The following is a 24,202-nucleotide window of genomic DNA, read 5'->3' as shown; positions in this document are numbered from 1 at the left end:
GGCCCCTCCCTTTTGGGCGTGTGTACACGTTGTCCACGTGCTTTGTCTGCGTCTGTGGATATCCGTGGTTAGGGTTATGTCGTGTGATTTATCTCACATTAAGTCTCACCTGTGACTTGTCTCGTAATCACGTGGGGCTAATGTGGTTTGTCTATTTAATGTGCGCTCGCGCAGTGTCCTGTGCTCGTCTTTGTCTAAAGTCTGCACGTTGCTGTGTGCGTCGTTCAATGTTTCTCGTGCGCTATTGCGCAATCTCCGTTGAATAAAAGTGACGTCTGTTACAAGGAAGGATTTTCTGTCTCGTCCTTCGTCCCTCGCCGAACATCACAGAAAGACGAGCCGTCTGAGACACCAGGAAGATGCCAGGCTACACGATTCGGCCAAGAAAGAGTCAGCGCCCCAGTAAGCGGCATCACCGCACTTCTTCCCCTCCACCGCGCCGAGACGCCGCCCCTACACCGGAGCAGCTGGAGTCGGACCGGGTGTGCGCCTTCATGCTACGCGGGGTTCGAGTGACCGAGGATCCCGCGTTAAAAGCGGAGCTCTACCAGGGAGTGGTGCGCATGTGGAGGAAGCGAAGCCCCTCTCCTTCCCGCGCCATCTCACCTCAGAGGGTGGGCGCCTGCACCGTCGGCGCCACCGCGTCGACCCCGGAGGAGGAGTTTGGAGAGGGGGAGTCCGTGGAGGAGTCAGAGGAGGAGGAGTACCCCCCTCCACCTGTGTGCCCTTCTCCCAGCGCGGGCTTCGAGGAGGAGGGGGATGAAGAAGAGTATTACCCTCCGTCCATTTACTCCGCCCCCACCATTGACTATGTTGGGGAGGGGGAGGAGGATGAGGAGTACCCTCAGTCCATCTGCGACGACACCACCGTCGACTATGATGAGGATTACCCTCCATCCATCTGGGACGACACCACCGTGGACTACGGTGAAGAGGAGGAGGAGGAGGAGTCAGAAGAGGAGGACTACCTCCCTCCGCCTGTAGGTCCCTCTCCTATGGTACAGGAGGACGATGCGTCCACCGTGGATTACGGTGCGGAGGACTATTCCCCGTCCGTAGGGTCTGGTGTATCGGAGAGCGACCCCTGCACGGAGGATGAGGAAGAGAGCCTTCCCTCCTCCGTGGGGACTGTAAAGGGGCGGAGGACTCCGGGGGAGAACGCGTCCTCCAGGTCTTCCAGGGCCAGCCCCATGGACTGTTCCCGGGGTGAGAGCCCGGCGGAGTCCATGGAGGGGATCCTAGAGGGTGAGGAGGAGAATATGGACACGGCGGAGGAGCTCCCTTGCGCTGCACCTGGCGCGTACGACAGCCGCGCTGCACCGGGCGCGTACGACAGCCGCGCTGCACCGGGCGCGTCCGCCAACCACGCTGCACCGGGCAGGTCCGCCAGCCGCGCTGCACCTGGCAGGTCCGCCAGTCGTGCTGCACCCAGCGGAGGGTCCGCAGTGAAGGCTGGAGGAGGAACGTCCCCTGCAGCGCCTGCAGCTCCCGGCCTCTGTCCACTCCTAGCTCTCCTCCTGGCACGTAGTCTGGCGCCTGTTACGTGTTTGTTTGTTCCGGTGTTTGTAAGTCTACCCGTATGTATACCAAACCCCTTTTTCCCTCTCGTTCCTCTATGTGTCAATGTGCCCGTGTGTGTATTCGTGTCCGTTCCGTTAAATGTGTCTAACGTTTTTTGCCCGGTCTTCCCAGGGGGGGTGTGCTAGGCGATTCGGGACGGACGCTTCGCCAAGGGCAATCACCTCCCAGACGCAGGACTGAGCGCGTCGGGTCCACCCATCGTCGTGGGTTTGGGGCACTCTGTCCTGTTGGCACCCCGGGACGGGTAGTGCCCTTGGAGGGGGCGTCTGTCACGTTGAGGACCCCGGCCCCTCCCTTTTGGGCGTGTGTACACGTTGTCCACGTGCTTTGTCTGCGTCTGTGGATATCCGTGGTTAGGGTTATGTCGTGTGATTTATAAGTCTCACCTGTGACTTGTCTCGTAATCACGTGGGGCTAATGTGGTTTGTCTATTTAATGTGCGCTCGCGCAGTGTCCTGTGCTCGTCTTTGTCTAAAGTCTGCACGTTGCTGTGTGCGTCGTTCAATGTTTCTCGTGCGCTATTGCGCAATCTCCGTTGAATAAAAGTGACGTCTGTTACAAGGAAGGATTTTCTGTCTCGTCCTTCGTCCCTCGCTGAACGTCACACATACCACCTTTACAACATCAGCTATAGAAAAAAAACACAAGCTCCATGTTTCAGTCTGACTGGAGAATACGGTGGAAATGTTTAGATTTCAAAAAAATTTGTTATTGATTTCCTTGAAGTAATTTTCAGAAGCCATAAAAACTTCAAAATAATAAATCTGGTTATTGATTTCTTCTAAATTGTCAGATACTATAAAACCTCCATCCACAAAAATCTACAATGATCCAACGCTTTGTAACCACACATCAAAGAAGAGAGAAGGCACATCATATAACAACAGGACGTGCTGCAGGTCCTGTAGAGTAGAGCCACGTGGGCAGGACCGGGACCAGCAACCTCCACCACTGCTGTGGATACTCCACCACTGCTTTGGTGTAGTACTCCTGTTCTGTGAGTTTATAAAACATATAAAAACCCCCAAACAGTGGAGTCCACCCACAGTTCCCCCACAGTTCAACCAAGTTCACCCAGAGTCCAACCACAGACAACCCACAGTTCATCCACAGACAACCCACAGTTCACCCACAGGATGAGGGTGAGAGAGCTGTTAGAGAAGGGACAACACACAACTACACACAACTCTACACTTCTCTACACAACTTCACACAACTCCACACGACTACATGACTTCATACAACTCTACATGACTTCACACAACTTCACACAACTTCACACAGCTCCACACAACTCCCCACAACTTCACACAGCTCCACACAACTTCACACAGCTCCACACAACTTCACACAACTCCTCCACACAACTCTACACGACTACGACTTCATACAACTCTACATGACTTCACACAACTCCACACAACTCTACACAACTCCACACAACTCTACAAAACTTCACACAACTCCACACAACTTCACACAACTCTACATAGCTCTACATAACTTCACACAACTCCACACGACTACACATGACTCTACATGATTTCCCACAACTCCACACAACTCTACATGACTTCACACAACTCCACACAACTCCACATGACTCCACAACCATGATCAAAAAGAAGAGCAACCTTCTTCTTCACAAAGTGCTAGTGCAATTACCATACTCAATGCCCATGGTGCACACTGATTACAATGGCTTCAGAGCAAAGCGCAGTTCTCAGGGAGAGTCACCATGAACATAGATGCAAAGACTGGAACAGTGTGTGTGTGTGTGTGTGTGTGTGTGTGTGTGTGTGTGTGTGTGTGTGTGTGTGTGCGCGAGTGTGTGTGTGTTTTGTACATTAGGGCACAGGGTATGTTAACCCGCAGGCCTTGGGAACATTAATGAACTCCTCTACATAGGGGAATTCTGCCACTATCTCTCTGTTGCCATTTTGCAGGCCCGTCTAGTTTAATTAAAAGAGCACATTTTAGAGAAATGAACTGGCGTCCTTTTGTCCCTGGGTTGGCTCTCACTCAAGCCCTGATGACATTTAGTTGATGTGTTTGTGTGTATGTGAGTGTGGGGGGTGGCTTGACCTACTGAGCTGTGACAAGTCTGAGATGACATGTTTGTGTTTAAAATATCTAACACCAATTATGACACTCTATCTCAAATTTCAATTTAAAACAAGAAATTGATTTTGTTTCAGTTGGTTGCCTTGAAAACGATGCCAAGCAGCCCAAATGTGGCAAAGCTGCTGGTCAACATGAGGACCACACAAACACCATTAACATGAGGACAACACAAACACCCTTAATATGAGGATCACACAAACACCATTAACACGAGGACCACACAAACACCATTAACATGAGGATCACACAAACACCATTAACATGAGGACCACACAAATCCCATGAACATGAAGACCACACAAACACCATTAACATGATGACCACACAAACACCCTTAACATGAGGATCACACAAACACCATTAACGTGAGGACCACACAAACACCATTAAAATGAGGACCACACAAACACCCTTAACATGAGGATCACACAAACACCATTAACATGAGGACCACACAAACACCCTTAACATGAGGATCACACAAACACCCTTAACATGAGGATCACACAAACACCATTAACATGAGGACCACACAAACACCCTTAACGTGAGGATCACACAAACACCATTAACATGAGGACCACACAAACACCATTAACATGAGGACCACACAAACACCATTAACATGAGGACCACACAAACACCATTAACATGAGGACCACACAAATCCCATGAACATGAGGACCACACAAATCCCATGAACATGAGGACCATACAAACACCATTAACATGAGGACCACACAAACACCATGAACATGTGGGCTGAGATTTTCACACAAAACATTCATGTATAAAATTAACACTATATTTTAAAAAAACATTCCAGGGGGGGGGGGGGGGATTAAATAAACAAAAATAAGCAAATAAAGACCTCTGAACTGTAAATTTCCTGCAGATGTGACTGATCATGCCTGAAAGGTTGAACTCCACAGGGCCTACAAAGACAAGACCTAGAGTCGTTTCCAATAACCCAAACTTCTCAGATACACTCATCGTCTGTGGAAACATAATACAGACAAACGGGAGTTTCTGTCTGGAGGACTCAGCGATGAGCAGCTCTGGTTCTGGTGTGTTCCTGCCTGGCTCACTCTCACCTCCTTCAGTCTCTCTCCACCAGACATAATGATGAATCTCACAGCAGGCAATCATCTGTGCAGAAGACACTTTTCCCCTCTACACACCCATACCACCACCCCACCCCCCCTAAAAGTGCTGTAGATCAGACTTTTTTCAGAGGATAGAAACACGCACTCAATTCTTTTTTAATTGCTTTGTCTGGAACCAACAAAGGGGGTAAGAGGGTAATTTTAAAATGAGTCAGTCCACATAGTAAAGGAAAAAAAGAATGATTCTCTGCTGAACTGTCCTACTTATTCTATGTTGGAAAACTTTTAATTCAAATTACCAGTGTAGATTAATTTTCTGATACATAAAGCATTGTTCTGCATACTAATTTGACACAATTTTGCTATTGTGCAAAGACAGCCTTTCACAGGCTGTAATTAACGAAGGGTTTTAAGTCTTTCTATTGCACGTAACAGTGTAAGTGATGTAATTATGATTTCTGAGGACCAGAGAGAATGACCATCTCTGAAATGCTTTGCGCTTTAGTGGGCCAATTCATTCTATTTGATAGCACTGAGCCGATAGATTTAATGATTTGGCTTCAGTGAATCGGGTATTGACACAATTCATTTTTGCCTGAGATTATGAATCTGAAGCTTCAAATGAAACATAGATAACATGCATTTTTTCAAATCATATGCAATGGAATGAACAATTTCAACTATTTTGGTACAGGTCACTCATAGAATATGATTCAATAGTACACTCTAAAATATTCTATTTACATGAGTTCTATCTACATGAGTTACTACATTATAAAATACAGTGAGAAGCATGTATTACTCTATAGACAACCCTGTTGAATAAATCCACAACTGTGAGGTAATTATATTTTCTATCCACAAAACAGAGGAACTTTGGGATGTTAACACTGCAAATAAGAGTAAAATTTTCATTGCTGAAAACAGACAATGAAGGAGCCTCTGGTAATTTACTGCCATCTGTTGGTGTTTTGTGGAACCTACAACAACAACAAAGAGGACTTTAAAAGTTCATTTAGAACCTCTGTGTGGCTTTATTTTCCAAAAATAATCATAATTCAATTTTACACAACCATTTTCAAACCATATTTTATCCCTCAGAATTAAACTGTTTCTGTTACAGTCCCTTTAATCCGAATATAAAATAATGAGCTGTGTTCTGATTGGCTCCCTTTCAAAAAGCACTCAGGTAGCTGAGAAGAGACATAATGTAAGCTACTGCAGACAGAGATATGTAAATGAGTTTGTTCTGGTATCGTCAAACTAACAGACTGCTTTTTGCTGCAGAGAGTCCATACATACGTACTGTGCTTTGAAACTTTTATATGTTACATATTTACATATTACTTCAAAACCTTTACATATTACTTCTGTATTTCAATAAAGCGAAGAAAATTTCAATTAAAGGAGCTATTTACGAAAAAAAAAGGGCTCGTAAATCTGCACTTACACACTTAATTACCTTCCCAAAGGAACATTTGCATTTTATCTCCTCTATCCAGCCTCATCACTGAATTTAATGAGCACTGAAATTTTTACTTTCTCCTCAGTGCTGAGAGCCAGTGGTAATTTCAAGCTGAATATTTTGACTCGGTCATTAACATGTTCCCATGGTGCGTGAGTGTCAGTGAATATTCAGGTCACTATTCTGCTCTCTCTCTCTCTCTCTCTCTCTCTCTCTCTCACACACACACACACACACACACACAATGCTGTCTGTGTTCAAGCTATTGTGAACAATAATAAAAAATGTTGTGACAGAATCTCATGGTATATTAAATTCTTACTCTATTGTGAGAAAAAGAATAATGAACAATAACAAAAAACAGATCCTAAAGATAAATTAACAATAAAGTGGAAAAACATAAAACAGCACAATGTTATTTAAACAAGGGCAGCATTCTATTACCACTTTTCTGAGAAGCAGGAGGCAGGTGATAACACACCAGGAATAGAGTAGAGAAGGAGAGAAGGAGAGAGGGAAGTGGAGAGAGAGGGAATGAATGAGAGAGACACACAGGGAATATATATATATATATATATATATATATATATATATATATATATATATATATATATATATATATATATATATATATATATAATAGAATACAGTGAGGAAAATAAGTATTTGAACACCCTGTGACTTTGCAAGTTCTCCCACTTATAAATCATGGAGGGTTCTGAAATTTTCATCTTAGGTCCACTGTCACAGGCATAATCTAAAATTAATCCAGAAATCACAATGTATGATTTTGTAATAATTTATTTGCGTGTTACTGCTGCAAATAAGTATTGAACACCTGTGAAAATCAATGTTAATATTTGGTACAGTAACCTTTGTTTGCAATTACAGAGGTCAAATGTTTCCTGTAGTTTTTCACCAGGTGTGCACACACTGCAGGAGGGTTTTTGGCCCATTCCTCCACAAAGATCTTCTCCAAATCAGCCAGGTTCCTGGGCTGTCGCTGAGAAGCTCCCTCCAAAGATGTTCTATAGGGTTTAGGTCGGGGGACTGGCTAGGCCACTCCAGAACCTTGATATGCTTCTTACGGAGCCACTCCTTATCCTGGCTGTGTGCTTTGGGTCATTGTCATGAGAGTTTATGTCTCTCACAGTGGACATGCACCAAAGATGAAAATTTCAGACCCCTTCATGATTTCTAAGTGGGAAAATTCTCAGGATAGAAAGGGTAGAGTAGAAAGCCTAAGGGTGTTCAAATACCTATTTTCATCACTGTATATTATATAATATAATGAAATAGAATATAGAATTACATTTATAAATACAGCATACCATTACATCCCATTCAATAAGCAGTCATTATCAAACCCTTATGAACAAGGGTATGTACACATGCACCTGTGGGTGTATATATAGCACAAATATATCCTTGCTGATCTTTGCTGAATTTCTTACAAGTTCTGCTCTAAAACTTTTTTGCAGCTTTGGTGAGTAGAAAGAGTTTGAGTCTGCAGAACTGGGAAACGTAAAGTGACATGATCATTTGAGAAAAGAACATGTGTGCACAACACACACACACCTACACACCTGCGCGCGTGCACACACACACACACACACACACACACACACACACACACACACACACACACACACAACCATACACACCTGCGCGCACACACACAGACACTTTGAGTCCTGCAGATGGCCTCTGCATTATTGAACAAGGTGCTTAACTCCAAACTGTCAAAGGTTGACTGGCCCTGTAGATACTTTAACAGGCATCTGTTAAAATGACCTCCGTCTCCCATGGAAATGACCTCTGTCTCTCATGGAAATGAAGGTGAACAGAATAACAGCTCCAAGTTGACACAGAAAGTCCGCAAACCCACATAGATGACTAAAGTCACTTTGAGCATGAGCATCTGCTGAAACGTCCATCACTGATCACCTTAAGTCAAACGATTACTCTCCTCAGTGCTCCTTAGTCTTAACATCACACAGAGCAGAAAGCTGATGGCCATGGAACCCACCTATAACAGACCGCACTGCTCTTAGCCACTGGGATCAGACAGTCTCAGGTCTGGGGGAGCCATATCCCAGAAGAAAGGACCACCATCTGTGCCTCCAAACAGGTCTGAGCCCGCAAACCTCCTCCTCACCTTCAGACAGTCAAACGGTCAAAAGGTAGATTGTAGATGTACTGATGAGTAAGACATGATACTGTCACGGCAACAGAGCCAGACTGAGGACTATGTGCTGCAGCAATATCTTCAACATGTTGACAAATACTGTTCAAAAACAAGATATTCTTGCTATAATACTAATTAATGTGTTTAACCTTATGTACAGTGAAAACATACTGATGTTGGATGAGAAGGCCTGGCTCTCAGTCTCTCCGCTCTAATTCAAAAATCAAACTAAAATCAAAATTTGTGTCCGAGTCCAAGTCCTAGACTTCTTGGTGGTCAGTAATAGTAGTCCAGGGCTGTGGAGATATAGCCATAGCAGGGGAGAATTCGGGGTGGTGAGAGGGGCCAGGGCAGTGGGTTGATCCTTCATCCATAGCTGGTTAGGCAGGGCAGTGGTTTGATCCTTTATCATAGCTGGTTAGGCCGGAGGTGGCAGGCCCAGGGTGGATCTTTGGGAAAGTCTCCTCGTCTCAGTGTTTCTCAGGTAGGAGGGCAGCCATTTGGAAAAAGAAAAGAGGGAAAATTAGCTCTGAGTTAGATTATATGCAGGACAGAGGAAATTTAAACATTTCTGGAGTTTGGCAGCAACTCCAGCATTAACGTCACGTCAGGGGACACACTCCTGGATATGCTCTTGCTTTTGTGGTGTGTGTCCATTGGACAGGGGGTTTAGTGGTGGTAACGTTTCAACAGTGATGCTGTTTTGTTGAGCAGCGTGCTTTACACCACTGCATCTGCATTGCACTTGGTGATATATGGCTTGGATGTAATTCCCAAACACTTCCATTTTCATAATAGAGCTGACAGCTGACTATGGAATATTTAGTGAGGAAGTGAGGAAATTTCATGACTGAATTTGTTGCAAAGGTGGCAACCAAACTACAAATTATATATGTATATATATATATATATATATATATATATATATATATATATATCTATATATATATATATATATATATATATATATATATATATATATATATATATATATATATATATATATATATAATTAATTATTATTTAATTCATTAATAATAGTGGTAATAACAAATTTTAGTAGCAGCACTGCTGAGCAGTTACAATAATAACTCAGTATAGAACAGCTCTGTATTCGTGAAATTAATGTTAGTATTCTAGTATTCACAGTCATTCTCTCAGGTTCTCCTCAATTGACAGAAGCCTTACATTTGAGAACACAGCACCCTCTGCTGGTCATTATTTTTCACACTCCATGTAGAAGCAAAGGTCACTGACACCACTACATTAATGCTGATGATGGTCTTTCTCCTCCCAGCCTTACATACAGAGTGGGAATCAGAAGGAGAGAAAGGAATGAGCAACTATGAGTGAGTGAGTGACTGAGTGAGAGAGAGAGAGAGAGAGAGAGAGAGAGAGAGAGAGAGAGAGAGAGAGAGAGAGAGAGAGAGAGAGAGAGAGAGAGACAGAGAGAGAGAGAGAGAGAGAGACAGAGAGACAGAGAGCATGTGCTTGCGTGTGGATGTGATTGGACTCAGTCATGGTCACAGGTGTGTCTGAGGAGTTCACACACATGTCTGCTGAACCTGATGAACATTCACTCAGTGTGTTTTAAACAAATTGCTGGAAAGAAACAAACATTGATGTAGAAAATGAGAAGAACCAATACTTGAATCAATAGTGAGGCATAATGTCAGTGAAATGTCTGCTTATCAGAAAGGAGATTCCTGAGGGTTTTAGGAGGCTTTAAAGACTGTGATGGCTGAGAAGAGAGAACATAAGAGTCTTACTATTAAAACACCAGAGAAACCACACACACACACACACACACACACACACACACAGACGACCCCCCCCCCCCACACACACACACACACAGACGACCCCACACACACACACACACACATAGACAAGTTGTGCACTAGTGTACGAGTCTCAAGAAACAGGGACTGTTCCTCTGCACTTCTCTCCCACAGTCATTGAAGAAACTCCCATCTAAACCTCTGAACAAAGTGCTTAGCATGAAACTTTGGGTACAACACCAGAATGTTTGGAATAAAGAATATCTGTACTGTCAGTACGAAACTGGAGTCTGCAGGATACTATGAAATATCCTATAAAAACAATACATAAGAAAACATAGAAATACAAAAATACAAGCTATTTTGCAGGTCTACCAAAAGCAAAATCTTTGTAAAAGTAAGGTGTGTATGGGTGAGAATGTAGATGGTTTTTGCTTAAAGAGAGTGAGGCTGGGCTTGATTTAAAGTTCAGATGGTGCAAATACACAAAAAGCAACCAGTTCAGTGGCTTCTTCTCTCGCTCTGACAGCAATAACGATGCAACAGACCCCAGAATCGCCACTGCAGGAGATGAGCCTTCTTCAACATTGAACCCATGTACCACACATTCTCAGAGAAGGGCCAGTCACGGCTCCAGGCCCTGGCGCCAATCCAGGACAGGTGCTGAAGAACCAGCAGAGGTGTGTACAGCGATCTTCAACCTGTCTCTGTCTCTGGCAACCGTCCCCATGTGCCTGAAGTCAGCTGTCATAGTACCAAGGGCTGAAGAAAACACATATCGGAAGGTTGAATGACTATCGCCCGGTGCCTCTCACACCCACCGTCAGGAAATGCTTTGAAAGGCTGGTCCTGTCTCACATTTACTTTCCCTGCATCCCTGGACCCACAGCAGTTCTCATCCAGAAGCAACAGATCCACAGTGGATGCCATCTTCCTCGCATTTCAGTGTCCTGACTTACTTGGAGAAATAGGACTCATACGTGAGGATATTTGTGGATTGCAGCGCTGTGTTAAACACTGACGTCTCCAGCAAGCTCACGACCAAACTCCACCAGGAAGGCATCAGCTTATCACAGCGCAACTGGATCCTGAACTTCCTGTCAGAGAGTCCTCAAGCAGTGAGACTGGGCTCCCACCTGTCCTCCACAGTAACTGCGGGACATCAGAGACGTGCACGCTGAGTCCTTCCTCCACTCCCCAATCGCACATGACTCTGTCCCCACATTTACCAGCAACACTGGCATAAAGTTTGCAGATGACACAATGGTGCCTGGGCAGATTTCCAACTGTGGCTAGTCAACCTACAGAGCGGAGGTGCAGAACCTGGTGAGCTGGTGTGAAGGTGACAACGTCCCTCAGCACCACAAAGACCCAAGAGCCAATCATCAACCTCGGAAGCTCACAGAATGGTGAGTAGGCTCCGGAAACAAGGACCAGAGTGTGTTCAGCTCCAGGTTCCTGTCTGTTCTCATCTCAGAGGACTTCCCATGATCCACTAACAGCACCTGCACTTGTCAAGAAAGCACAACAATGATTGTTTTTCAGGAGAACCGTGCCAATTGCTGCTAGGTGAAGACCAATTTTTCCACTGTCTCATTTATCACTGATGTAATCCCACATGCTGGATTTACACATACCCACTAAACATTAGACGTCTTATGGACGTGCAGATCAAGTCTATATTGCGTCCGTCGGTCCAAGACCAATTCTGGACTTCTACTCGACGTGCAAACTAGGTCCGTTATTTGGACGTCTAACTATGACCCCACTTGGACGTCGATATGCAGTTAAACACTTGAACGTCGGAATTTCAACGTCACGGAGACGTCTAAGAAGGGTACAGAAATGTACATGATACATAATATTTGTTTTTTTTTATATTAATGAACATTTCTAAATGTTGAGTAAAGCGGTATGAGAAAACTTGTCTTTTGGGCGATAAACACTTTTGCTCGACTCCGTCAACCTAAAACTCCATGTAACCTCAATGGTGCAGCTTGTGAACTGTAATAAATCCATATTATTATACATTATTTAATGTAGACACGTATAAGAAAATGTATGTATTATCAAAATATTGTAATTTATGTATAACTATTAATGTATGATGTTAAATACAATCAATTGACTATGATACAAAAGTGAGCCTACATAAAAAGCTCGAGCGAGTTGCCTCGCGCATTTAGAGGAGTTTAAATTAAAAAGAAATCCGTTACTTTTTACAGTTATTTACGGGCGATTTCAAGGTAACATTAACAACTGGTCTTTCACAAACCTCAAAATGTTAACCTAAAATGTTTATATGTTGTAGTAACAGATCAATAGATATAATCACATTACCTTGTACTTTTGTAATGGATTTTTGTAAGGTTTGTTACGTTTTAACGTTAGCCAAAAGGCTAGCTAGCTACTCACGTATTGGATGGAATTTACCACAGACATTACTACTTTTATAAGTTGGCGTTTTGGTCAGTGATCAATAAAAATGAAGATGGAAAGAAATTGGAAATGCCATTCATGTGATTTATTTGTAAAGCATATACAATTGTAACGTGTGTAACTGGTGCCAGAAGGTGGCGGACCTGTTTATTGTTCCCGTTCATCGAAGTTCGTTAGGCTCAGCAGATTTGAACCATTACACTTTTGTATACGTTTCCAGTTATCTGCTGCGACGAAAAGGAAGCTAGGAAAATTTACCAGGACAAAATGCTACCTTCTAAAATGGCACTAGTTGTGCACAGAAACTATGAATCCCCATGGAAATTGTGTTTTAAGAAAGCATTTCCTTCGATATTACAGCTCTATTTAGAAATAGCTGTTGGTAGGCTTATAAAAACGATGTCTAAAAGGAGTCAACGTTTTACGCAAAAAAGACCTACACAAGACTTCATTTGGACTAGAATTGGCCCTTATCCGGACGTCCCGGGGTCGTCGATACACGACGTGCAGAAGACGTCGGAAAAAAGACGTCATCTGGCGTCACAGTCTGCACCTTCAGGGGACCAAAATCCGACGTGCAAAAATGACTTGGAAAAGACGTCGTTTCAACGTATCTTTGCGCAGTGGGTAGGTTCACACAAATGGGCAATGATGTGTCAACCTCATAAACTCCAGAATTAATTTGTCATCACACTTAAAGCAGTAATTGTAATTGAGTAGTTATAATGAATTACTCAGAATAAGAATAAGGAGGAACAAAAGCCAGTAGCCATCAGCGGCTCATTGGATTGATAGGGATTAAAGGAGGAGAAGATTCTCAGACAGACAAACAAAAAGACAGATAAAAACAGATGAACAAACACTCACAGATAAATCACCATAGACAGACATACATTGATAGACAGATTAACAGACATATACAGATACACAGATAAAAACGTAAAAACACTCGGACAGACAAAAACCTAAAGACAGATGAACACAGACAGACAAACAGTGTAATGCCATGTTGGCAAAGCGATAAGGAGGTGGACACATGCTGAGAAGAGTGAGATTTAATACGGGCAGAGGAAGAGGCATCATCCTTTAAACAGTCCAGGGTCAATAAGACATGTTGTCCAGAAAGAGATACACAATTGACACAAATCACAGGGTTAGAAATGATAAACTCAATGTCTACAGAACAAGTGAAAACACTGACCAGAATGGCTGTATATTCAACAAACGTGGGAAACACAGTGCTTAAATAATAGACAAACTAGACAGTAAACGCAGAACATATGAGAAGAATTACAAGGGACAGGGTTACAAAATACCAGGCAGGTGAAACCAGAATGAAAACAGAAGCACATGGAACATGACAACAGAGACTTGACAGACAGGTGGGAGGTGGAGCCAGATGTGACAGACTGATGGGGGCGGATCCAGACGCGACAGACAGGTGGGAGGTGGAGCCAGACGTGACAGACAGATGGGGGTAGAGACAGACGTGATACATAGACAGACACAGGCAGACAAATGAACACAGACAAACACTGATAGACCAACAGACAGATAAACAAAGAGACAGGTAAATACAGACAAACACAGATAGGCAAACACACAAAAAAATATATATAGACAGTTAAACAACCTGTTTAAACAGTCTGTTAAAAGTTATATCCACTCACTCCACTCTCACATTTATTGCTACTCATGATAAACCTTTAATTGTGAGTGGCTAATTTTTGCTGATGCATACAGAAGCACAAGATATTGAAGCGGGTTCTGGAACCGAGGAAGAAATTGCATAATCCACAAATCCCAAGGAGGGAAACTTTATTTACAACGCAACTCAAACAATAGCACTGTTTGCTCTCTAACCCCTTCCCCCCTCCCCTGCTGCACCCCTGGCGCGTGCAGGCCCCCCCAGTGTCACTTAAAGGGCTAAGACTCCTTGAGTGGCCAAGTGCCTGTCTGTTAGGGAACTGGCTGTGAAGAGTAGTAGTCGCTACACACGCCCCCCCAGAATTCACAAACACGGACATGTCCAACTGGCGAGGGGGACGAATCAACCACCCAGACCGGCTCACACCGCCCGCAGGCGGGGCAGTTGAACAGCTACAGGGCGAGTAGCTCGTGGTCAAACGCGGGGCGGAGCTGGCGACTGAAGAATGCCAAGGGCTGCCAAGCCCCATCGACCCATTGCTCATGCACCGTGCCCACAGCGTAATCCAATGCGTCTGTGGTGATGGCGATGTGCGCATCAGGAGAGGGGTGCGCCAATAAAGTGGCAACCGTCAATGCGCATTTAGCTGCGTCAAAAGCCAGGAGCCACTCACTAGTCCAATCCACCGTGTGCTTGGCTGCTTTGCCTTTGAGGGCCATGTAGAGAGGGTGCATGAGGCCGGCTGCTCGTGGGATGAAACGGTGATAGAAGTTCACCATGCCCATCACCATTAATTGTAAGAGGACAGGCGAAACACTGGATAGCTTCCACCTTGGTAGGGAGTGGAACAGCACCGGCCCTGGTGATGCGGTAGCCGAGAAAATCAAAAAGGCGAAGTCCGAACTGGCACTTCCACGGGTTGATGTTCAGGCCGTGCTGGCTGAGACACTCGAACAGGAGCCTGAGGTGCCGCAGGTGCTCCGACCTTGAGGGGCTGGCCACTAAAATGTTATCCAGGTAGACAAAAAGGAAAGGCAAATCACGCAGGACACTGTCCATGAGGCGCTGGAATGTCTGGGCAGCATTTTTGAGGCCAAAAGGCATGCGGAGGAACTCGAACAGGCCGAATAGAGTGATCACTGCCGTCTTCGGAACATCTGCGGGATGCACGGGGACCTGGTGGTAGCCACGGACTAAGTCCACTTTTGAAAATATGACCTTTCCGGCCAGACGGGTAGAAAAATCTTGCACGTGAAGAACAGGATAGCGATCAGGAGTGGTGGCGTTGTTGAGCCAGCTATAGTCACCGCAAGGGCACCAACCGCCGCCTGGCTTCTCGACAATGTACAGTGGTGAGGCCCAGGGGCTGTCAGACCTATGCACAATACCCAGGTGTTCCAGTGATCTAAACTCAGCTCTCGCTGTTGCGAGCTTGGCGGGGTCCAAACGTCTAGCGCGAGCGTGAACAGGCGGGCCCGAGGTTATGATGTGATGCTCAACCCCATGCCTGCTGCTGTCCGAAGAGAACGTGGGTTCCGTCAGACCAGGAAACTCTGCGAGGAGTTGCGAGAAATCATCTGAGACAGAGAACGCACCCGACAGTTTGGAGGAGCTTAAACGACTGAGCGAGCATGGGAGAGAGCTGAAAGTCTCCGAAGTCACAAGGCATCTGTTTCTAATATCGACCAGCAAGCTGTTGGCACACAGGAAATCGGCACCTAAGAGGGGAGTGGAAACCTTCGCCAGCACAAAATGCCATGTGAACCGCTGCCCACCGAAGCACAGTGGCACCGACCGTTGCCCGTACGTAGGAATAGAGCTATCATTGGCAGCCTCAAGGGTGGGGTCCAACAACTGACGGACGTGTAGGCCGGACCCCCACCGAACATACGGGGGGCAGGTGGCACCGCGGCGCAGGGAAGACAGCACAGAACCGGCCAAAGCTGCGAGGTGTGAAACACAGGGTGCACCCGGAGGGACAGAGGAAGGGTCAGGCGGTAAGATACAGGTCAGGCAGGATCCGCCGCTCGAAGAGGCCCAGAAAGCTTGGTGCCAGCTTCCGGGTCCCACAGCAAACCGGCAGGTCCCTGGATGACAGCCACACCCATTTCCCAGGACGCAAAGACAGGGCCAGAAGGCAATGCCTATCCGCACAGTGCTTGTGGACAGCCGAGGAAGCTCGGTGGAAGCGGGTGGAGCAGCCCCGTGGGCTTGGTTCATGGGCTTTTCCCCTGGGCGCACACAGCGCAGGCAGCAACAAAGCTGCCCACAGATTGGTCCATGTTGGGCCACCAAAAGTGACGCCTAATTAACTTGAGGGTGCACGAGTACGTGGGTGGGCGGCGAACGGTGAGGCATGTGCCCATTTCATAACTTGCCCATGCACACGGGCCGGAACGTAGAGCCATCCTACCTGACCTCCCCCAGGATCGGGATCCCTAACCAAGGCCTGTTTTACGGTGGTCTCAATGTCCCACTGAACAGAGGCCACAATCTTGGCAGGGGGAATCACAGTCTCGGGGTTGGAGAGAACAGAGGTCGGTTCCCACAGGTGAGAGAGGGCATCATGTTTGGTGTTCTTAAACCCGGGCCAGTATGACAAGGTGAAGTTGAACCTTTCAAAGAAGAGCGACCACCTAGCCTGCCTCGGGTTGAGCCTTTTAGCCTGCTGGAGGTATGCCAAATGCTTGTGGTCAGTCCAGACCACAAAAGGGTGTTTGGCACCCTCCAGCCAATGCCTTCACTCCTCAAGGGCCAATTTGACGGCCAAGAGTTCCTTATCGCCCACGTCGTGCTCCGGCAGAGTGAGACAATGAGAGTAAAAGGTGCATGGGTGTAGTTTAGGGGGACTTCCCAACCGTTGGGACAGGATGGCCCCCACCCCTGCCTCAGAGGCATCAACCTACACAATAAAGGGGAGGTCAGGATCCGGTATGCGGAGCACGGGGCGGAAACAAACCGTCCCTTGAGGTTGTCAAACACGGCCTGGGCCTGGGAGGTCCAACTGAAACCCCTAAGGGTTTTACTGGTGAGAGCATAGAGGGGGTCGCCACAGAACCATAATATTTAATGAACCGGCGATAGAAATTGGCAAACCCCAAGAAGCGCTGCATCTGACGGACCAATGTGGGCACAGGCCAGGAGGCTACGGCTTTAGTCTTAGCCGAGTCCATGCCCAATTTGCCCTTGGAGACACAGAAACCGAGGAACGAGACCTCTTCCATATGGAATGACGACTTCTCCAGTTTGACATATAGGTGGTTCTCCAGCAACAACAGAAGAACTCTCTTGAAGTGCCCTATGTGTTCTTTGAGTGACCGACCTCACTTATGTACCGCTGGAAGATGGCTGGGGCATTCATGAGCCCAAATGGCATCACGAGGTATTCGTAATGGGGTAATAAAAGCAAAAGTGTCTTCCATTCATCCCCCTCACATACTCTGATGAGATTGTAAGCACTGCGCAAGCCCAGCTTGGTAAAAAAGGTAGCCTGCTGCTGACTGTATGAGGTGTAAAGAGTCTTTCACAGTGATTTTGTTGAGCCCCGGTAATCAATACATGGCCGTAAACCTCCATCCTTTTTCCCAACAAAGAAGAATCCTGCACCCGCGGGAGAGGTGGATGGCCATATAAGCTCTGCGGCTAAGGACTCCTGGATGTACTCATCCATAGCCTTGTGTTCGGGCGGAGCAAGTGAAAACAGACGACCCCTAGGAGGACTTGTACCGGGTAAGAGGTTGATCGCTATGTCATAGGGTCTGTGTGGGGGCAAGAACCAAGCTTTTTGCTTACTGAAGACCTCTTGTAGGTTATGGTAAACGGCAGGAATGGGAGTTAAGTCTATCTGTTCGACTGGGCCTTTGCAAACTCTGGGACAAGCAGCCACTAGACTGGTAGTCTGACATAGAAGGCCCCACTGTTTGACCGACAGATGCAGCCAGTCGATGTCTGGGTTATGGAGCTAGAGTCAGGACAGACCGAGAATGAGGCCTAATTTGGGGGCACTGATAACATACAGTGTTATGCGTTCGCTGTGTCTTCCTATTATCATGTCCAGAGGGAGAGTCTGGCTGCACACACTCCCTGACACAAGGGCCCTCCCGTCAACGGCAGCCACAGTGATGGGTGTGTCGAGGCTAACAAGGGGGATCCTGAGAGAGGCCGCTAAGGACGGGTCAATAAAATTGCCGGCTGCCCCTGAGTAAACCAGCACAAGAAGCCTGTTTTCAGGACCTCCTCGCCAAGAGAGAGTGACGTGGAGGGTTAGGGCCTCAGAGTGAGAGGTACCAGAGAGACCCGCCGAAGCCTCCCCAGCTATCAGCGGGTCTGCCCTTTTCCCTGAAGGTCGGGGCAGCTGTCACGTCTGTGTCCTTCCTTACCACAGTACAAGCACCGGCCCTCTTGTATGCATGACTGCCTCTCTTCTCTTGACAGGCGAGTGTGCCCTATCTGCATCGGTTGCTCCCCAGGGGCCTTGCTAACACGTCCCACCTTGGATGTGAGAGAGCTGGCTTGAGCGGCTGGCTCAATGCGTATAATGGGAGAACAGAAAACAATAATGGAATGAAATCATCGCAAAAAAGAACAAACCAAAAAACCAAAGAGAAACAAAGTACGCCAGGGGAAGTAACTGGCTGGTTGGCAAACGCCACAAAAGAACAAAAAGCCCTTCCCAAAAACCAAATGGATAGGAAGAATGACAGGAGGAAAACTTGAAAGAGGCCAGGGAGCAGCGCAGGAGGTAAGTACTCGAAGTGACAGTGAAACAAACAAAATACCGAGAAAGAGGCAGGGTGGCGAGACACCTTGAACAGACAACTGAGAGAAGGGGTGGAGGTTGGCAACATAGAAGGCAGACAACTCAGAGGTGAGGCACTGTGTCTGTCATCCTTATAAACCCAGGACGACAGGTGCATGCCATCACTGCTGATTAGCCTGAGGTCTAGCTCGTGGGCTCCTCCTGGTGGTGATTGAAGGACCCACCCTGGGGCCAGCCCTGACAGATTCTTTTTATCACTAGTATTTAGCTTTGCTACACTTGCATATGTAGGTACCATGCCAAACCAGCAGGTGGCAGTACCACTGACAACACATTGAACAAGCTTGCTTCGACGGAAGAAAGGGTGTGTCTAAAGAATGTGGAATCCAAGTGTTTAAATACTCTGATCAGCCATCTCTGGTTTGCCCGGTTAGATGTTTTTAAGAGAGGCTTTGCCATCTTTCTCTGGTACGACTAACAGCAAAACAGCTGAAAGTCGTATTTCTTAATTAATGAGCCCGAGTTACGGTGCAAAACAACAACAAACTGATCAACGTTGCCGCGGCAACAGATTCACCGAACTACCTCCATGGTAAGTTCGTTACCTTGGTAACATGGACTGAAACAAATGACAATTCCCTGCCATTAAACCATGGACAAGACTCACATTCCTGGACTCCATATCTGGAACGACGATTCCCAGCTCACCTGGATGACGTCCCTTTTTTTCAACAAGGTGGTGAAAATTCCCTCCTAATTCGAGAAGAATTCAGCACGGATGACAAAACTAGAGATGCGCCGATCCGATACTTGGTATCGGTATCGGCCCGATCCAGTCCTAAATTACTGGATCGGCTATCGGGAGCTAATTAAAAACGCAATCCGATACATTAAATATTACAAAAATGCGTAAAGAAATTTGCAACATGCCGTAAACGAATGCAGCACCTTGTCACGTAGGAGCAGCAGGCATCACGTCATCACGTGATAGAGCAATTGTCGTGAGCTGTCAACATGTCAGCAGTGTGGAGCTACTTCAGACTCGAAGGAGAAAAAAGCAATACCGCCGAGTGTAACGTGTGTCATGCAAGTGTCTCACGAGGTGGTAGTAGATCTGACAAGTTTAATACAACAAACTTGATTAAACACTTACAAAAACACCACGGAAAGGAGTACACCGAATTTATCGAGGCCTCGAATGCTAAGAAGAAAAATGTTTCGCATCAACAAACGCTGCTGGAAAACATTCAAAAGCGCGAGAAACTCCCTCCGGAAAGCAACAAAGCAAAGCTGATAACGGAGAAAATTGTTGAATTTGTTGTGCTTGATGACCAGCCTCTTTCTGTTGTGGAAAATGTTGGTTTTCAACGCTTAATGGAACATTTGGAGCCACGCTACGTGCTGCCAAACCGGCAATTCATCTCGGCGCAAGCAGTCCCAGATAAGTACAAGCAAGTATGCAAGTTTATCTCTGAATGCTTGCAGAGCGTTCCCAGTTTAAGTTTAACAACTGATATCTGGAGCTCAGACGTGTGTCCATTGTCATTGCTAAGCCTGACAGCACAGTGGATAGACTCGAGTTTTACTTTACAAAAAGCAGTGTTGCACGCTAAACAGTTTCATGGTTCACACACGGGAGAGTCCATCGCTACAGCTTTGGAGGAAATGCTCAATGTATGGAAGATTCCGAAGAGCAAAGTCCATGTTATTTTACGAGACAATGCTAGCAATATGATAAAGGCAATGGACCGGCTCGGACTCGCAAGTTTAGGATGCTTCGCGCATACCTTGCAACTTGTGGTGAATGAGGGACTACTAGCGCAACGTAATGTAAGCGATGCCCTGGCAATTGGCAGAAAAATAGTGGGGCACTTCAAGCACTCACCACAGGCATATTCACGTTTGGAGGACATTCAAATGGAGCTGAATATGCCTCTGAAGCGTCTGATGCAAGATGTGCGAACAAGATGGAATAGCACATACCACATGATCAAGTCCCTCACTGAACAGAAACGAGTTTTGTGTGCATATTCCGCAGAGTATGAACTGCCAGCCACACTCAGTACACAGCAGTGGGGTTTACTGGAAAAGGTCATGACAACTCTCGCCCCCTTTGAGGAGTTAACACGGGAGGTAAGCTCCTCATCCTCATCTGCATCTGATGTCATCCCGATTGTGTGTGTCCTCAAGCGATTTCTCTCGCGAGAAAACGAGGACGATGAAGGAATAAAGAAGATGAAAAGCATCCTTCTTGAGGCAGTTAACAGACGCTTTAGAGATGTAGAATCTGAGCCACTTTACACATTTGCAACGCTGCTAGATCCACGATATAAAGACAGGTATGTGAGTCTTCGCTGATGTTATTTTATCAGATCAATGTGTGTGTGTGTGTGTGAGAGAGAGAGAGAGAGAGAGAGAGAGAGAGAGAGAGAGAGAGAGGGAGAGAGAGAGAGAGACAGAAAGAGAGAGAGGAGTGTGTGTGATAGAAAATGTTGAGGATATTTACTTAAGTTTTTTAGTACATAGTTGAGGATGATACTGATCACTTTATATTATAGCTTGGTTATTTTTATAATTCCAGATGCTTCACAAATATTGAAGCCTCAAAACAAGCAAAAGCTCTTTTGATGGTAGAGGTGATGAAGACAGAGGAAGTGCTGAGGAAAACCACAGCAGATTCCTCAGAGCCAGCAGAGGGGGCATCATGCTCAGCAGCCTTGGAACCAGCAAAGAAGACACCACGGATGGACTCTGCGAGACACAGCAGACTTGAAAGCATTTTTGATGAAATGCTGAAGGAGAACACTGTAGAATCTGTTTCTCAGTTAGCCACCACAAGTGCACGCTTTGAGATACAAACCTACCTCAGCGAGCCAACTATTCAGCGCTCGGACAATTCACTGCTATACTGGCATGTCAACCAACCTAGATTACCCACTCTGGCTTCTACAGCAGCTAAATTTCTATGTGCACCTACAACAAGTGTGGAGAGTGAGAGACTCTTCAGTACAGCTGCCATCATTATTGATGAGAGGAGAAGCAGGCTGACAGCTGAGAAGGCCGAAATGCTGATCTTTCTAAAGAAGAACCTGCCTCTCATGTTAAAGTGAATAAGCTCTTGCAAAATGGTTTTCAAAAGTGACTGTTGTTCAATGTTGGGCAGCTACTCATTGTAGGGTAGACCTATATCCACATACTTTAGTTCATATTGTGCGTGTTTATTTATTTTTATACTGGAAATGTTTTTATCCAAGTGTTTTGTACAGAGATTTCACAGAGTTTAACCTAGGGTTATATTTGACAGCCATCTTAGTGGTTGAGTGCCACAAGAAGCCATGTTTACAGTACTTTCATTACTACATTTTTACAGTGGAAATTTTCCACTGTAGTTATCTATGTTGAGCTTCAAGTATAAAAGGGTCAATGCTACATCTTGATATTTTATTTAAATATTTACATCTTATATTTTTATTTAAATATGAACAGTATTTTATGGTGAAATTGCACTTTTTTTTCAGAGCCAAAGAGCCTTTGAAATGCATAAAATTGCATTTTGAATTTTATTTTGAATATTACTTTAAATCTTCAGATTTAAACGTTTGCTTAAAGTTTTAAAATTTCAGAAAAAATGTCTGGATAGTTCTGAACAGCTAAATGGTGTGAAACTGTCAATGTTTAAATAAAAAAAATCAGTATTTGCAAACTGAACAATTTTTTGGGTGCAATGTGTTTCTTGCACATTAGTATGTAACTTTACAATTCTTTTGTTGACTATTGACTTATATAAAATGCATCCAGGCATTTAAAAACAATTTATTAAAAAAATATCGAATTGGTATCGGTATCGGCAGATATCGAATGTAAAATATCGGTATCGGTATCGGACCTAAAAAACTGGTATCGTCACATCTCTAGACAAAACCACCCAAAGTCCTCAACACGTGAGAGTCTAACCACTGGGCATAGTTATTTGAACTGCAGACTTAACCAACATTCAAACACACACACACACAAATGCATGTGCGCATACACAGAGAACAAACAACTCCTGTTATCTCACACGTAACCTTAAAGCATCTACATGAATTAATAAAGCTCCTAATGTAACTGGCCTTCCCTATATCGGCCCTGGCTCTCTGCGTTGAGTTCTGGTAGTAGTAACAAAGTGACGCAAGTCTGCTGCCCTTGGCGTACTGAGGTTTATTGTCAACTGTAGTGAAATAATAAAAAAAACATCACAGTCAGACTCCTAATTCACAAAGAATATGCACCTCTCTCTGCCATATCCAGTGCAGACTCACTATTATGCTTTGACAAATGCAATGAAGCAAAGTTACACAAACCTCACATCATATTCATAATCAATTAATCATACATGAAACGGAATAACAAATCATACATATATAAGCATCAAACATTTCTTTTTTTCAACTTTTCCCCACCTCAATCATTACGTTACTTAAAATCAGTAACCCATAAACAAAAGACAAAGTTTACCAACGTGGTATTAGAAATAAAGCGTATACACATACCTGTAGTGAAATAATAATTAAAAAAAACATCAGTCAGGCTCCTCATTCACAAAGAATATGCACCTGACATGAAAAGAAGGTAAGTTTAACCATATGTCCGCGAAAATGAAACGGCGGAGCTAGCCTCTTAGCGCTATAACTAGCCTGTGTTTAAGCTAGTTTTTTCAAGCCCTCAAAACACACACATACAGGTAAAAATGACCCAAAAACTACACAGAACTTCCAACATAATTCCCTTAACGTACCTAACTACTGTGGGCAATTAAATCGATGTTGTAAACCTGAAAATGCAAACTATAAATCACACCACACGGAGTACGTACCTCTCTCTGCCGTATCCAGTGCAGACTGACAAGAGGCGTAAAAATAAAATCGTCATCCACCAGCCACCAGAGGTCATGACACTGCCCAACACAACACTCCCAATATTTGATTAAATTAATATGGTGCATAGTAAAATAAATTCCATAAACCAGTGGTTCCCAAACTTTTTCTGCCGTGCCCCCCTTTAGTAGATGAGAATATTTTTGCGCCCCCCCCCCCTACAAACCCAACCCCCCCCCATATTGACTAGAGATG

The 24,202-nt window shown here is 45.2% G+C and overlaps 1 protein-coding gene across 1 annotated transcript; it reads left to right on the top strand.

Annotated features, from left to right (window-relative positions):
* Positions 1-19,949: 19,949 nt before the first annotated feature.
* On the top strand, positions 19,950-22,598 carry LOC143491451 (zinc finger BED domain-containing protein 4-like). The gene is made up of 2 exons (XM_076990475.1): positions 19,950-21,430; positions 21,673-22,598. The coding sequence occupies exons 1-2, from the start codon at positions 20,106-20,108 to the stop codon at positions 22,199-22,201; spliced, it is 1,854 nt and encodes a 617-aa protein (XP_076846590.1). The 5' UTR covers positions 19,950-20,105; the 3' UTR covers positions 22,202-22,598.
* Positions 22,599-24,202: the final 1,604 nt, after the last annotated feature.

This window comes from Brachyhypopomus gauderio, unplaced genomic scaffold (genome assembly GCF_052324685.1).
Source record: "Brachyhypopomus gauderio isolate BG-103 unplaced genomic scaffold, BGAUD_0.2 sc75, whole genome shotgun sequence".
Taxonomy (NCBI): domain Eukaryota; kingdom Metazoa; phylum Chordata; class Actinopteri; order Gymnotiformes; family Hypopomidae; genus Brachyhypopomus; species Brachyhypopomus gauderio.
This window is presented reverse-complemented; position numbering and strand designations above follow the sequence as displayed.

What these genes read in the sequence shown, in the direction of transcription:
- LOC143491451 (XM_076990475.1), top strand. Translation starts at nt 20,106, where the DNA reads ATGTCAGCAGTGTGGAGCTACTTCAGACTCGAAGGAGAAAAAAGCAAT. An exon ending in GATCCACGATATAAAGACAG is followed by an intron (nt 21,431 to 21,672) that starts GTATGTGAGTCT and finishes TTATAATTCCAG; the next exon opens with ATGCTTCACAAATATTGAAG.